This window comes from Chionomys nivalis, chromosome 15 (genome assembly GCF_950005125.1).
Source record: "Chionomys nivalis chromosome 15, mChiNiv1.1, whole genome shotgun sequence".
In the NCBI taxonomy this organism is placed as follows: Eukaryota; Metazoa; Chordata; class Mammalia; order Rodentia; family Cricetidae; genus Chionomys; species Chionomys nivalis.
In genome coordinates, this window is record NC_080100.1 from 52,429,466 (window position 1) to 52,446,379 (window position 16,914).

Consider the following 16,914-nt stretch of genomic DNA (forward strand, 5'->3'; position numbering starts at 1 on the left):
TTATTATTCTTATTCTGCAGATGATTAAAGTGAAGCACAGAGGGCTGGCATCTGACTTTATTATAACTGAGTTATAATAAATATTTACTAGATAGTGAATTAGATACACTACTACAGGAACATGCACCAACAAATGCATTGGGTGGGGATTGCTCTGTAAGCATCATAGCATGCACTGGCACTAGATGGTAGAAGTCAATACTGCTTCTAGCCTCCAGATGCCACTAAGGGGCACAGTAAATATGGGACAGGCAGCTGCTGGCATACCACGTCATGGCACACAGTCTTATATAAATTTTCCTTTATGGTTCTGGAAATCAAACCCATAGTCTATCACATACTAGAAAAATGTCATGTTTTTGTTTGTTTCTGTTGTTGACTTTAGAAATACACTCCAAAATAAAGAGCATGTAGCATAATTAGTAACATATCTTCTTCAATATTAAGCATTTTAGACTTTATGTGATTGTATGTGTTATATGTTATGAATATTTTTTTTAAGATGAGCCTCTCCGCCAACACAAATAATTCCAATCAGATTAAATTAGACCGAATAAAAGATGTTCACGTTTAATGCAGCACTCCTGGGTGGCCAGGGAAAGCACGGTGAGAAAAAGAGAGCAGGGGAGACCATGTGAAACCCAGAGACCATGTGTTCCTTTTCTGGGCAGCAGCCTCAGTAGCCTGTGGGAGTGGTCCACTGATTGGCAGGCTTTTTTGGCCCTCCCTGGGGAGGGCCACTGCTTGGTGAGTTTTCCCAGAGGTGGAGTCTCGACCAAGGCAATTCCTAGGGCAGGGGCCTTAGGATGGATGCCAGGGGCTGGGGTGATGCTTCCAATCATTATGCTTTAATACAACTGGAAGTGTATTAGTTTTTTTTTTCCAGTATCACAAACATATAGGTGATTCATTGAGCTACGATGTTAAGATGGCTACAGTAACACTAGGAAAAAGGGAGTCCCCAACTCCACTGTAATCTCCTAGGACCATGGTTGTTTATGTGGTCCACAGTTAACCACATGCCATTCTATGGTACATGCCTGTATTTATAGTAGAAGTTAGTCATGTAAGAGGAGGCCATGCCAGGTACTTGGAAATAATGGCAGATAGGGATTCAGGAGCCGAGGATTTTGATCTTCCTATTCTGTAAGTACAAAGAGTTTGTTGAGATTTGTTTTAATGAGAAGCATGATAATGAAATGCTACATAAAGCCTGCCTGGAAGGGAAATAGGAGGGGCTGGGAATGGGTAAGTAAGAGGCAAACATCACACCTCTGGACGTTTAGGAAGCGGATGGAGTGGGTGGTTCAAAGCTGGGTTTGGGGGCAACTGCAGGAACCAAGAGCACTGATGCAGAGTCACAGTGAGGGTCCTGGTGAGCCCAGGCAGCCTCCGTGACTGGGGAACGAGGGAGGATCAGGGCAGAAAGCCAGAAAAGGGAAGATGCAGATGTGAACTTCAGGCTTACTTTAGTTTAAAGGCTGTTGAGTCATTCTGTCCTGGGATATGTTACTGCATTGGCCATCCTGACTTTAATGTTTTAACTTTATTTTATATTGACCCCTACAGTTGAGGCAGATGGCAATATCAACTTTTATATTTTTACCTTAGCTTATTCTAGTAATACGAATCTTATTTTATTACTATAACATAATTATTGCTATTATTCACTATAGGTTATCGGATGAGGATGGAGAGGGCAAGACCAAGCAGGAGTGTATCATCTCTGACCCCTCCTTCTCCATGGTGACAGTCCAACGGGAAGACAGCGGGATAACATGGGAGACCAATTCAAGTAGATCGTCCACTCCTTGGGCTTCAGAAGAAAGTCAAACTTCTGGTGTATGTAGTTTGGAAGGGTCAGTTCTGAATTCTCCTCCGGGGAACGTTTCCTTTATTGTGGATGAAGTTAAAAAGACGCGTAAAAGAACTCATAAGTCCAAGCGTGGTTCGCCATCATTGCGTCGGAAAGGTAGCAAAAAACGAAATTCTCTGGAATCGCAAGATGCTCTGGCAAACAAGGAAGATGGTCCTCTAATTTCTGGAAGCCCAGTGCTCAATACTGAGAAAGACAAGTCATCCATTGGCACCTACGATAAAACAAGAAGGAAGAAGACAACATCCAATACACCTCCCATCACTGGGGCAATATACAAAGAGCACAAACCATTAGTGCTGAGGCCAGTGTACATAGGAACAGTACAATACAAAATTAAGATGTTCAATTCAGTTAAAGAGGAATTAATTCCTCTACAATTTTATGGGACATTGCCAAAAGGTTATGTAATTCAGGAAATACATTACAGGAAAGGGAAAGATGCGTCCATTAGTCTAGAGCCAGATTTGAGCAATAGTGGTTCTAAACTAGCTTCCCAAAGAAGTAAATTAGTAGCCCAAAGCCCCAAAGATGACACAGGGAGAGAGCTTGCTCCACCGTGGAGAGGTGCCTTCTCCGAGGGGTCCAAGTCCACGACCTCATTATTTAATCATAAAGAGCAAAAGAAAACGTATGTTGACTCCCCCTTAAAAGCCACGTCTGCAACAGAGCACACATTGCCTTCTTATTCCAGAAATTTGCTTGACACAGCAGATCAAGAACATCTAAGACCTCCAAAGACAGTGCCACAGCAGCCAGCTGACGAACTGAAGACCCACAGAACCGAGCCACCCAGCTCGCCAGCAACCACGTTCCCTGAACACGCAAAGGAAGAATTTGAACCAGACTCACAGGGAACGGAAAGTTCAGAGAATGATGCGTCACTGTTCTCAGGCCCAGCTGATGACGTAAAACAGGAAGGCATGGTTTCTGCTGGCCATTCCATGTCAAGGGAGGCTGAGGAGTCTTTGGAGACAGGACCACCAAGACTGGTACCATCCATCGTAGAAATGTTGAGGCCAGATAAGGAAGAGCTAAAGCTGAATTCAGTAGAAGAGATAGAACCAGCCTTTGAACACCTGACCTCATCTGAGCCCATAGCCCACATAGAGAAGGAGCATGCGCCTGAGCTCATAGCCCACAGAGAGGAGGAGCATGCGCCTGAGCCCATAGCCTACAGAGAAGAGGAGCATGCGCCTGAGCCCACAGCCCACAGAGAGGAGGAGCATGCGCCTGAGCTCATAGCCCACAGAGAGGAGGAGCATGCGCCTGAGCCCATAGCCCACAGAGAGGAGGAGCATGCGCCTGAGCCCATAGCCCACAGAGAGGAGGAGCATGCGCCTGAGCCCATAGCCCACAGAGAGGAGGAGCATGCGCCTGAGCCCACAGCCTACAGAGAAGAGGAGCATGCGCCTGAGCCCACAGCCCACAGAGAGGAGGAGCATGCGCCTGAGCCCACAGCCCACAGAGAGGAGGAGCATGAGCCTGAGCCCACAGCCCACAGAGAGGAGGAGCATGCGCCTGAGCCCATAGCCCACAGAGAGGAGGAGCATGAGCCTGAACCCATAGCCCACAGAGAGGAGGAGCATGTGCCTGAACCCATAGCCCACAGAGAGGAGGAGCATGCGCCTGAGCCCATAGCCCACAGAGAGGAGGAGCATGCGCCTGAGCTCATACCCCACAGAGAGGAGGAGCGTATGCCTGAGCCTTCTGTCGCTGAAGCGTCACAAGAACTAGAAAAGGCGGTGGAAATCACGGATACCACTGAACCAGAAGATTCTAGTCTAGAAGAAGAGATCATAGAACTTGATTATCCGGAAAGTCCTTTAGTTTCTGAGGGGTCTTTTTCATCACCTTTGTCCCCTGAAGTGGAGCACAGAGAAGAGCCCATTCTGCCATCACAAATGACATTTACACCTGAACATGTCTCTTTGTCTGAGGAGGAAAGAGAGGAAAGCGAGTCTGTTTCTACTGATTCTGCTTTTGTATCTGAGTATTCGGTCCCTCAGGATTTGAACCGTGTACCAGAGAAGCAAGAAGCCGAGGCAGCTTCTGTCTCTCATGTGAAATCCTGCTCTGAGCCTGCGTTTTTTTCAGGGGAGGATGACGAACGCGAGTCTTATTCCCCAGCTGTTGCATCTGAATCTGAGCTCTCTCGCTCTGCATCCACCATCGAGAAGACATCAGCACCCCAGTCCCCGCTCTTTCCCCCAGTTACTCCAGACCATCTGGTCCTATCTGGAGACGAAGCCTCAGAGAGTAGGTGTCAAACACCAGAGACTGCATCTGCTGCCGAGAATTCAGTTCCAGTGCGTGCTGCGCAGGAGTCGCTGGTGAGAACAGGCGACCATAAGCCCCCATTAAAGTCCCAATATGTTTCTGAGCCCATGATTCTGGAAGAAGAAAAGAAAGAAGAAATGGGGCCACACCTCCCAGGTGTGGAAGCCATCTTTGAATACTCTCGTTCTCCATCATTAACTGAGAAGGCTTCGGAATGTCCTGTCCCACCGCCATCCCTGGCTGCCACACTGAGACACGCAGTTGTATCAAAAGATGGGGATCGAGAAAGTGAACATATCACATCAGATTCGAAACTGCCGTCGAAATCCTCAACTCCCCAAAATGCAACACAGGAATCCCCCCTGAAAGCAATTGATGACATGCCCCAATTCAGACCAAAAGGCATTACTGAACCCGTGACTCTGTTAAAAGAAGAAAAGGGAGCTGTTGGGCCATCTCCACCGGATGTGGAGTCTGCATCTGAGCATGCTGTCCCACTGAACGCAACTGAGATGCTTTCTGAATGCCAGGTCCCACTTCCTTCAGCCGCAGCCTCTGAACACGTGGTCCTACCAAAAGGAGAGACCATAGCAGACCAGCGGTTCTCGCTGTCCTCCACACCTGCTTCCGAACGCTCAGTACCAACACCATCTGTGACACCAGAGTCCCAGGAGGAAGACATTGTCCCCACATCCCCTCTGCTTCTAAAAGGTGCCTCCTCACCCACCACTCTATCGGAGCTAGAGCAGGAAGAGGGAAGCCTCGGGCCCTTCTCCCCTGATTCTGCCTTTGCGTCGGAGTTCTCCTTCTTCCCATATCCGACTCAGGAGATAGAGAAGAGAGAGCTGGGGCGTGATTCTCCACTGTGTTTGACATCGCCATCTGAGCATACTGTTTTGTCAGATGAAGACACGGAAGAGGCTGAGCTTTTTTCCCCAGATTCGGCGTCACTACTTTCCGTCCCACCATATAGACTCCCAGAAAGAGAGCAAAATGAGATCCAGCCAGACTCGTCCCTAGCTACAAGGTCTGCTCCAGAATCTCCCTATTTCTCAGAAGCAGACGAAGAAGAGTCAGGATCAAGGACGCTCACACCTGTGCCCGAGCCTTTTGATCCTTCACAGGAACAGGAGGCCAAACCCTCCCTTTTCATGCCTATACCTGAAGACCTGAGCCTGCCACCTTCCGCAAATAAAACGGGCCAAGCAGAGAGTATCCCAGATGCTCCGACAATCTCAACATCTGTATCCGAATATCTCATCCTGGCCCAGCAGCAGAAAACGCAGGCGTCTCGGGAGCCTGAGGCAGAGAGTTTGGTACCACCACCTTCAACCAGCAGATGGGAGACGGGAGAGGTTAGGAGTAGTTCAGCAGCAGCTGCGATAGCCGCTTCTTCATCTGCACCGTCCTCGGTGGTGAAGGAAGAAGCCGAACCCGTTTTGCCCACATCTCAGTCCTCAGTTCCACCTGAGTTGGCCCGTGTCCTTAAGACAGAACAGGAACCCAAGGCATCACCCACTCTAAAATCTGCACAGGAACAGATGGCTCTGCCAAAAGTCAGGACGGAAGAAACTGTGCCGGATTCTCAAGAAGCAACAGCACACGCATCACAGGGTCAGACACCAGAACCTCGGCGCCCAAATGTTCCGGGATCTGGGATGAAATATTCAGCTCTGTCTGACTCGGCAGAGGAGCCAAAGGCGGATGTTAAGCCCGATTTAGCTCCAACTGTGACTTCTGAACTAGAACGCAAAGTGTTGTCAAAGCATAAGCCCGAAGTGGCAAAGTCATATTCACCTCCAGAGGAAATGGCTGTTTCTGGACATGAGGTTTTATCTGGAGTGAAAACGGAAGTGAAACAGGGTTCCAGAATAACCAGGGAGCTTCCTGCAGCCTCGTCGGGAATAGAAAGGGAAGTTGAACATCATCCCCCTGCCCCACCAGCATTTTCAGCTTTGTCAGAAGAAATGCAGGAAGAACCCACAGCCAGCTTTTCTGCCACCACAGTGCCAATCACTAAGCTTGATTCGAATTTAACCGAATCAGGCAGAGATGAAATCCTGACAGATTCATCTCTCACCAGCCCCGAGGGACACCAGGGCCAAAAGAGAGTAGGGAGGAGTGAATTAGGAAGAGGCTCGCCGCCACTCATTCCTTCGGTAGCCGGGTGCTCAGTTCTCATAGGGGAAGAGAAAGAACCAATTAAAGAAGCTGCTGCTGTCATTGATAGCTCTTCGTCTGGAGGTTCAGCTTGGCCAGAAGCAGAGCAAGAAATGAAATTAGGTTCATCTCCGAGTCCATTATCTCTATCGGAGCATTCTGTTCGGTCAAAAGTAGACGCTGAAGATGTTAAACCTGAGTTGCCAGTATCCAAAGCGTCAGCAGATGTGTCTGGGGAAGCCAGGGCAGAAGACAAACAAGGCCTTCCATTCCCTCCAGATCTCGATTCTGAACGCTCGATTTCATCACAGAAAAAGAACTTGGTGTCTGTCTCAGAGGTGTCAATGCCTCAACCCAAACTTCGCACCAAGTTGGGCGGTGAGGTAAAGAAAGAAGACAGTGAGCTCTTATCAGAAGCCTCACCGGCAATAGCTCCAAACGACAAGCCTGAGGGGGTGAGAAGGTCTCCTGAGTGTGAAAATTCAGTGTCCGACAATTTAGCCTACGAGGATGAGATAAACGAACAAGCAGAGGAGACATCTTTGGTCCTGAGGGGTCTCCTGTCAGGAAAGCAAGAGCTGGCAAAGCTGCCCCCAGAGCCTGAGGAAAAACACAAGCAGTTAGAAGCAGCAGCTGCTGGGTCAGAACTCATTGGTAGTAGAGGCAGAAGTGGATCCTTAAGCATAGAACCAGTACAACCCCTTGTACCTGAACCAGGGTCTTCTGTCTCAGAAATGAGCCCCACTGAGCTTAGGAGCAGAGGAAGAGACCAAGAAGAAGACAGGAAGTTCCCTGTGCCTGCCATATCTCCATTAGAGACTGCCTCTTCTGACCTCCCTGCAGGGCAAAGGGAGCTTGAAAAAACCCTGCACGAGGGGCATGTTATCAAGGTACCTGATGTGAACAGCTCTTTCACAGAGAAATCAGATCTGGATATCCAACAACTCTCAGATAGGAAAGAGAATTCGGAGCAGTCCAAATCATTTATGAGAACGGACCCTGCCGATGTTACAGGAAGAAAAGCGAAGGAGACTATCTTTCCTCCGAAGGATAACACCTGGATTCTGGAGAAGCCAGATGACTTGGCCAATCAGCACAAAGATAGAAAATCAGGGTCCAGGCAGCTAGAGTCCTCTGCTAGCAATGATCTGATGCCAGGGAAACTTGAGGCTGCTCCATTCGATACAGACCACAAATCTGGAATCAGAAAGCAGGTTCTGTCCCAAGCTGTGGAAAAAACCCATTTGCCATCGCAAGACCAAGAATCCACCCTTCATGTATCTACCACTAACAGGGTAGAAACCTCATCCACTGAGGCTTCCCTTTTGGAAGAAATAAGGTTGCTTCAGGAACCACAGCCTGTGGTTCCAGCTAGGAAGGTGGAGGGAGGCAGAGCAGAGGAGAGGCAGATCAATTCTTTTACAAAGAGTGAAAATTTGATATCAGAGAAAACAAATGCAGAATTTCCCAGGCCTTGCAAAGAAGAAACTCAGGAAGAAATCAAACTACCTCTTGAAAGAACTCTCCATAAATCAGAGCCTGGCCCATCCGCGGAACAGGTAAAGGCAGAAGCTCCCCCGATTCCTACCAGAGCAGCTCGTTTTCCAGCTGAAGTTGCAGAACCCACACTGGACAAAGACCAAGAGGCAAGCACAGCACCAGTGTCTGGTGAGAAGCCATCTGGAGAACCCAAAGGGGTTTCATCAAAGGCTGTAAATGATGCTGAGGAAAGGAGAGAGCCAGCCCCAGATGTGAACATGTCCACCCAAAGTAAACCTGTGCCTGAAGTTACCGCAAATGTTACACCTCAACCCCTGAAGACACCAGAGGTGACACACAGGCCATCTGAGAAGTCATTGGTGGCTGAACAAGGTCTTCCTGCAGAGAAGGGGAAGAAAGGAATATCATCCTTCAGATCATGGATGTCTAGTTTATTCTTTGGATCAAGCACTCCCGATAATAAGGTCAGTGACAAAGAAGACTTAGAAACGCAGTCGCGTCCCTCTGTAGAGAAAGCAACGACAGCCGTGGACCCCAAAAGTGCAGTTCCTGCTGAGGTTAACACAGCTGAACTGGCTGAAGAATCCAATGGTGTGTCAGTTAAAGCCTGCAAAAGTCAAGACCTTAAAGAAAAACCCACATTGTTATCAAGTACAGAAGTTTTAAAACATCCCGAATCCAACTCTGAAAATTACAGGAAAAAGGAAGCTCCAGGCTATCTGGAGGCAACCAGGGTAAGCTCAGCTACATCAGCTGATGACAAACATCTTGGAATTCAACCTTGTTCCCCCACGGGTGAGAAACCGGTTATGGAAGAAGCCCCAAACACTGTTCCTCTTCGTGTTACTGAGAGCCAAAGACACCAGAAGCCACAAATCTCTCCTTCATCTACATGGACTATTTCTGCTCTTAAGGAAGAACCAAGCAGTGATCGCAAAGAAACATTGTTCTTGTCATCTGACAGAGTAGATAAAATGCCACAAGAGCCAAAATCAGCTCCGTCCGACTTCACGAGGGTGAAGGACTCAGAGAAGCCAGCACCAGTGATTTTGCCAGTGGAATCAAAAGGCAGTTTAATTGATTTCGGTGAAGACAGACCAAGAAAAGAAATGCCAAAGCCCACTTCTTTGAAACACAGTGAAGAGGAAGTCGAACGCCCAATGGAGGAGAAGGATAGCTGGGAAATCAGATCATCTTCCCTGGCAGAGAAGAGGGAGCTGGCAGAGACACAAGAAATCATGGCTCCCTTGGAGCTTAGGGAAAATAAGGCAGCAGGAAAGTTGCAAATGCCGCCGGAATCTCGACCTTTCCAACCGGAAGAATCAAAAGCTACCGAGAAGCTGGAACAGCGCATCTCTCCAGCTGAAGAGCTCACAGAAAAACCCAGCGTGACTCTTGCTTCGGTGGAGAGGAGAGAAGAGGAGCAGCAGACACGGGCATCTTCAGAAGGAAAGCAGGGACACCGGCCCTACTCTCCAACTGCAGCCCTGCCTGTGCCCCGAGCATCAGCTGTCTCTTTGGGTGAAACCCAACCACCTTCATTGGTTAAACCAACACCAGTTACTGAACAACCAGAACGCATGTTCACAGAGGTATACCCAGAAATTAGGGAGAGAAAGGCAGCAGAAACCCAACTCCATGTCCTGGAAAAAAGTACAGTCTTAGTAGAAAAAACCAAGTCCTCCCATGTGGAGCCTCCCCATGGAGAGGAAATGGTTGGCCATTCTTTGACTCGGAGAGGAAATCAGGAGTTGGAGAAAGCCAGTGAGGATAGGGTGGGCCTCAAAGAGGAGAGGAGACAGTTAGTAATGCCGGAGTCATCCACTGGCGCTTCGGTGGCGGCTGCGGTTGAAAGCATGCCGTCAAGGTCTCTCTCTGAGGATGCTGAAAGCGCACCGGAGCACACTCCTGAGGAAGCGGAGCACTTGGGAGCACCGCCGACTCAGCTGTCGCCAGGAGAACCACAAACTCTTGTGTCAGGAACATCTCTAGAATATGCAGTGAAGAGACTAGAAACATGGTTGGAGAGGCCTACAGTGCACACCATCCAGACGTCTACAGATGGCCTGACCGGGATGCCGAAACAGTCTGCTCTTGTTCCAAAGCATCCCTCAGAAGCTGTGGAGGATGCACACAGGGACGAGCCACTCTCTTCAGCCGCGAGCAACTACACTCGGTTTATGCTTCATGCATCAGCCGTCAGTGCTGAAGGAACGACTCCCATGGAGCCCGAAGGCACCTCAGTAAAAGGCGGAGAATTTGCAGTAACCAGCAAGCCCGCCGGACTTTCGGAGGATCAGAAAAGTGCCTTTAGTATCATTTCCGAAGGCTGTGAGATACTGAATATCCACGCTCCCGCCTTCATCCCTTCGGTGGATCAGGAAGAAAGTGAACAAATGCAAGATAAGTTGCATTATTTGGAGGAGAAAGCCTCATTTAAAACTGTTCCCCTGCACGATGAGAGTGAGGCATTTGCTGCCCGTAAGACACAGAAGGGCAAGTTAGAAGACTCTGATAGGGAAGTCACATCGCTGGTGGAAAGCGAGGCAAAGGAAGCTCATAAAGCAAAAGAGGAGAGAGCCACCGAGCCAGAAACAGGCGACTTCGCTTTTATTCAACCCGCAGCTTCCAATGAAGAGGATTATTTTGAAAAATACACGTTGATTGATTATAACCTCTCCCCAGACTCAGAGAAACCGAAATTAACTGTTGAGGGATTCTCTAAGGAAGTCACGGAAGCAGCGGCTTCTTTCCCAGAGAGTTCAGATGAACGCGGCCCAGAACACGAATATGACTTAGTACAGTTAGATGAAAGCTTTTATGGGCTAGAAAAGGACTATAGTGAGTTATCTCTGGCCATCCAAACACCAGGTGATAGGAATGTTCCGAAGGCTATCAGTAGAGATGGGGACTCCAGATCACCTGGGATGCCTTTGTTTGATGTGGACGAAGGGGTTCTATCGAGAAACCAGATATTCCCTACCACCGCCAAGGCTGTCAATCCTGAGCTTCTGGAGGAGCCACCTGCACTTTCATTTTTATATAAGGATCTGTATGAAGAGGCATCTGGGGAGAAGAACGAAGAGGAGACGGCCTCTGAAGGTGGCAGTGCAGATTCGGAGGCATCGTTTCCAAGGAGACATTCTGACACTGATGATGGGCCAGGTATGTATTTTGAGAAGTACGTACTCAAAGATGACATTCTTCACGACACATCTGTAACTCAAGAAGATCAAGGCCAAGGCCTGGAAGGAAAGCCAGTTGGGGAGAATGATTCACATCAGCTGAGAGTCGCAGAAAGGGAAGTTGGCAGAAAGCCTGAAACTGGTTTTTGGGAGAAGAATCTGGAAGAACAGCAAAAGGCTGTTGTCAGGGAAGGAGACTCCATAGGCCACATGGCGACCCACAGTGAGGTGGCGATGCAGCAGAAAGCTCTCATTACAGAGGAAGTCAGAGCAGTCACCCAGAAGATGAGCTACGCAGTTCCATTTGAAGATACCCGTCATGTTCTAGAGAGTGTGGATGAACCGAGCAGTCAGGGTAACGAAGCAGGAAATGCCAGTCCAGAGGTGCAGCTGAATGTCCCAGTACAAGTGTCTTTCCCAGAGGAAGAATTTGCAGCTGGTGCCACTTACGCTCCAGAAATGCCACAAGCAGAGTTGATCCCATCTGGGCCACGTGAAGAGAGGCTCCGCAATATCCCTGTCCAGGATGAGTATGAGTTCGTTGACTCTCTGAATCAAGACGTGGTCAGTCGAGGCATCTTCTCAGAAGAAGCATCTTCAGAATCCACACCTGAAGATGTGTTGTCTCAAGGAGCAGAATCATCCAAGCGTACCAAGGAACATGAATTCATGAAGGAAGAAGGACCTAGTATGTCTGCCAAGCAGAAAGAGTTGGACGGAAGGAGGATAGAAAATGACCGGCCTGCACCAGAGTCCATTACAGATAAGACCCAAAAGGAACGGACGAAGGCCCAGGTTGACTATTACTGCTACACCTGCAAAAGCCCGGTCTCTGAAATGGACAAGGTGGTGGGTGTTCATAAAGATCACGAGGTTTCCGCCCTTGACACAGCTATAAGTGCTGTGAAGGTAAGCCAGCTTAACACACATCACACATGTGCACTGGGTTACTTTCACATTTTCTTTAAAATGACCAATATTTGGTATTTATTTGAAGCACAACGTTCTGGAAAAAGTGTGACTATTTCCCTAAGAACTTAGTTAAGGCTACCTTATCTATTATTCTTACAGGTATACGGTGTGTCGGAGCATTTGTCTAGGTGCTCAGGATATCAAGAAATAACACGGGGGTCATTGCTATCGAGGAGCTTACTATCCCGTAGCAAAGACCCTTAATGTTATAAAAAAAAGGAAAATGTTTTTATTCTCAGTAATTATACATTTTCTCACAAAACAAGTTAATTTCTGTCATCAATAATATTGTCCTTTAAATATGCATCTACTGCACTGACCGATTCTACCCTAAGTGTTAAAACATTCTTGAAACTGTAAGATTTTGGTTCTCATCATAGCCCACCTCCCCAGGGATGCTGTTGAGAAGCATGGAGTCTTTGTGTACCCACCTACCTCTCAATCAGCTATTTTCACATCTCCATTCTACATATAGCATCCAGAATGATCTTAAAATTAGCAAATGATAACACAACTTGACCACTTTCTCCATGCCAGGCCAGTGTTGAGTTCTTTGTATACAAAGTACATTTTATTCACATAGCTCCCCATCACGGTTTGCGGATAATGGCATGGGCTCAGAGAGGTTAAGTGGTTTGCTGAAAGAGACAAGAGAAAAGCTGGGGCTGATACCCAGGTTGGCCTGACCTTGGGGCTTACGTTCCTGTCTGTCCATACTGTTAGGGACAGTGTCTGCCATCAGTGGTTCTCAAACGATCCTTCGGTAATGTTGCTGATAAATATTGTCAGGATCATTTTGATTAAATATGATTGCATTTGAGAATCTGGGTATTTTTTTCTTATCAAATTAATTCTCTTTTATTTCTCTAGGGTGAAATTTCATTGGCATTTTTCTGGTTAAAGTTTGGAGGGAGGGGTGAGGCAATCTCTGTTGTGAAATCTCACATATCAGGTGTATTAACTCCACAGAAATGTGCCCATACCTTTTAATTATGTTTTGTTTTTATCTAAGTTTTGCCAAAATGTTGACAATTTTAAAAGTCCAAAATTAATACTCTAATCTCTTCAGATCATATAAATCTTTCAATTAAAAAAAAACAATTCAGAAGTAGAATGATGGTGTTATCTTTAAAACAACGTTTTAAGGGTTTATTTGTTTGTTTGTTTGATGTTCTCTAAAGAATGTGGGAAGGATAAAAGTTAGAATCAGTGACTAGTCATGAAGGCTTGCTTTTTTTCCCCATTAAGTTACCCATGAAAATTAAGTGTTGGAGACAAATTTCAAAGTAAGAAAAACTGGGGGCTAGAGAGATGGCTCAGCAGTCAAGAGCACTTGCTGCTCTTGCAGAGGATCTGGGTTCAGTACCAGCACCCATCTGGTGGCTCACAGTCATCTATAACTCCAGTTCCAGGGAACAGAATGCCCTCTTCTGATCAGGCAGGCATGTGTGCACATACACACATGTAGGCAAAGCACATATACATAAATAAGTACATCTGAAAAAAATTAAGAAAAAGGGATATCACAAAAATGATAACTTGAGAATTGGGTGGCATCTTCTAGGTGGACTTTTGTTCCTCCTCTGAGACTGTTGGCTCCGGTTTCCTGAAGCCCCGGCTCTTCCTCCTTTTCCTACCCCCATCATGGTGATTGTCTTCATTAATTCATCTTTATCCTTGATTCAATTCTTTCCCACTTTCCTGGTATTTATTGGCCTCCTGCTCTATGTCAGGAAGGATGCCAATCATTGGGAGTGAGAAGGAAGGAAAGGGAAGTGTGAGATGGTCAGCCCTGGTCTTCAGGAGTACAGGATGCTGAGAGACTAAGCTTTAGCGAGCTCAGTAGTTGAGGGGATGTGGGAGGACCAGGGAAGGTATCTTTAAAAGCTGAAGCTTGGCTAAGCTTTGATGAGGTAGAGATCGTCTGTTAGCCAGTGGCAGAGAGGACATTCTAGAAATGAAAACTCTAAGGGAAACGTGTGAGAAGAATCTACAAAAACATGTAGCCGTGTGTCAGGAGCCTAGGGAGGGGGGTGTGCTAGGGAATTGAGATCTACAGGAAATTAGAGGCCCCTAGAAGAGACTTCATTATGGAGCGTCATCGCCGTTCTAGGGGCACTTGAAGCTCTGTTGTTCAGTTTTGTTTTCTGTTATGTTTGTCGGGCCAGCAGACCACACCACTAGGCTTAGAACTATGGCTGAAGTAGGCACCCTTCTCGCCACTCTATAAAATTCCCACATGGTTGCCACTACTGCAGACCTTGACCCTTCCAAGATGGTTAGAACCTTGAGATTTAGTTGACAGTCCTCTGTATCACTCGGTGTGCTGGTGTGTTGGCTGGTGGTGCCCCATCACCCTCTCCGCTCTACCAGGCACATTGGGGTTGCGCATGCTTATGTGAAGAAACAGCCGAGGCATGGAAGGTCAGTTCAGCCCAAAGGCTGTGTGTTACTTGCTTTTCTTGTTGCTGTGAAAATGCCTGACACTAGTAACTTTAGGGAGGAAGGGGGGGCGTTGTTTTGGTTTCAAATTTCAAGTGTATAGTTCACCATGGGGAAGACACGGAGACAGAAGCTAGGGGCAGTGGGTCACGTTGTATCTACAGTCTATCTAGGTGATTGTAGAGCTTGTCAAACTGATAACCAACACCACAGAGTTCTACTTCAGACTGTAGAAGACTTCAGGCATTATGAACAGTAATAATTCAAATTAAGAGTTTATTAAACAAGAACACCCATGCACATGTGTGCTTACATTTATGGGAAGTCAGAGGAAAATCTCAAGTATTTTTTTTCAGGCACTAGCCATGTTTTTACTTTTAGCAGGGTCTCTCACTTTCCTGGAAATCATCAAACAGGCTAGGCTGGCTGACTAGAGAGCCAGGAATCTGCCTATCTCTACCTCGCCATTTTTGGATTAGAAGCAAGCACCACCACACACAGCTGGTTTTACAGTGGTTCTGGGAATCAAACTCTTGTCCTCATTCTTGCAAAGCAGGTGATTTACCAACTGATCTGCTTCTCCAACTCGACAAAACTTGGCTGTCATACATAACTGTGTCCAATCCATTAAAAAGAAGCAGCAAAAATAACCAAAATTTGATTTGTTAGTGAATATGGTATAGTAAATCTCTACAGAGATATTAAGGGAACCAGAATGCCCTGATTGGAATGTTTTCCCTCCTATGTTATTCAGTGAAGACACTTTAATTCTTCCCTTTAGGTTCAATTAGGAGAATTTCTTGAAAATCTACAAGAAAAATCCTTGAGGATTGAAGCTTTTGTTAGTGAGATTGAATCCTTTTTCAATACCATTGAGGTAAGTTAGCATCCTTCTTTCTATTTGATCCTGCTTTATTTATTGTATCTACAGTAAACTATCTGGAATTAAATTGGTGTGTGTATTATAAAGTGTATGTTGTGTGTAGTATGTGTGTGGTATGTGTGTGTGGTGTAGTATGTAGTATGTATGGTGTATAGTGAGTGTGCATGTATGTATTATGTGGTGTGTGTGCTCAATAGTGTTTGTGTGTGGGAGGGGTGTACTATGTAGTGTGTATGTATGTGTGTGTGGAGTATAGTATTTGTGTGTATGTATGTGTTATGGAATATTTGTTTGCACTATGTGAAGATGTGTCATTGTGACTGTTTTGTTAAAAAGCAGAATGGCCAATAGCTAGGCAGGAGAAGGTAGGCGGGACTTCCAGGCACAGAGAGGAACTCAGGGAATGAATCTAGGTGTGGATATTAGCCAGTGAGACACAAATGTACAAAATGAAGTAGAGGTAAAGAGTCACATGACATAACTTACATTAATAGAAACAAGTTATGAGAGCTAGTTGGATAAGTCTAAGCCAAGACCAAGATTTCATAATTAATTTTAAGTCTCTGTGTTATTATTTGGGGGCTGGAATCCAAATAAAATTGAACAAGAAAGACTAATTACATGTATGCATATGCGTGGTGTACAGTGTTTGTGTATTGTGTGGTATAAAATGTAGTGTGTATGTATGTATGTGTGTGTGGTATATATTTTTTTAACTATTCCATCATTTTATTTTAAAAGGGACAAAAACTTTTCAGTTGTTTGGAGCATTTTAAGCACAGAGTTGAAATTAGATTCGTAAGTAAACACAGTATAGAAGAATAATTTTTGCTTTAAGGCAACAATTGCACTATTTTTTTTCTACATATACTCTATCTTACACAATTAGTAGAGTTGAATATATAGTACAGGAAGAGTTCAGATTTGTGAATCCATTTTTGCCATTAAAGAAATGGTGCTTTCTTTTTTTTCCATCATCACCATCATCATTATTTTTTTTAATTAATTAATTTATTTATTAAAGATTTCTGCCTCCTCCCCGCCACCGCCTCCCATTTCCCTCCCCCTCCCCCAGTCAACTCCCCCTCCCTCAGCAGCCCGAAGAGCAGTCAGGGTTCCCTGCCCTGTGGGAAGTCCAAGGACCTCCCACCTCCTTCCAGGTCTAGTAAGGTGAGCATCCAAACTGCCTAGGTTCCCACAAAGCCAGTACGTGCAGTAGGATCAAAACCCAGTGCCATTGTTCTTGACTTCTCAGCAGCCCTCATTGTCTGCTATGTTCAGCAAGTCCGGTTTTATCCTATGCTTTTTCAGACCCAGTCCAGCTGGCCTTGGTGAGTTCCCGATAGAACATCCTCATTGTCTCAGTGTGTGGGTGCACCCCTCGCGGTCCTGAGTTCCTTGCTTGTGCTGTGTGTGGTGTATTGTGTGAATGTGTGTGTGTTATAGAGTGTGTGTTGTGTAGTATATAGTGCATATCTTTGTGTGTGATGTTTTGTGTGTGTGTTTGGTTCAAATTGTTGGTTATCTTAATTCAATGTGAAGTTTCTTATAGTTTCTCCTTCCTGTGAGCAGCAAGACTGCTTTATGTTTAAGAATGAAGGATTTTCCTCTAAAGA

General features: G+C 46.2%; 1 protein-coding gene across 1 annotated transcript in view; it reads left to right on the forward strand.

Annotated features, from left to right (window-relative positions):
• Cmya5 (cardiomyopathy associated 5) overlaps nucleotides 1-16,914 on the forward strand; it is a 99,859-nt gene that overhangs the window by 41,837 nt on the left and 41,108 nt on the right. The window contains exons 2-3 of the mRNA XM_057789579.1: nucleotides 1,677-11,910; nucleotides 15,197-15,292. Coding sequence (XP_057645562.1) covers nucleotides 1,677-11,910; nucleotides 15,197-15,292 — 10,330 coding nt within the window. The remainder of the gene's footprint in view (nucleotides 1-1,676; nucleotides 11,911-15,196; nucleotides 15,293-16,914) is intronic.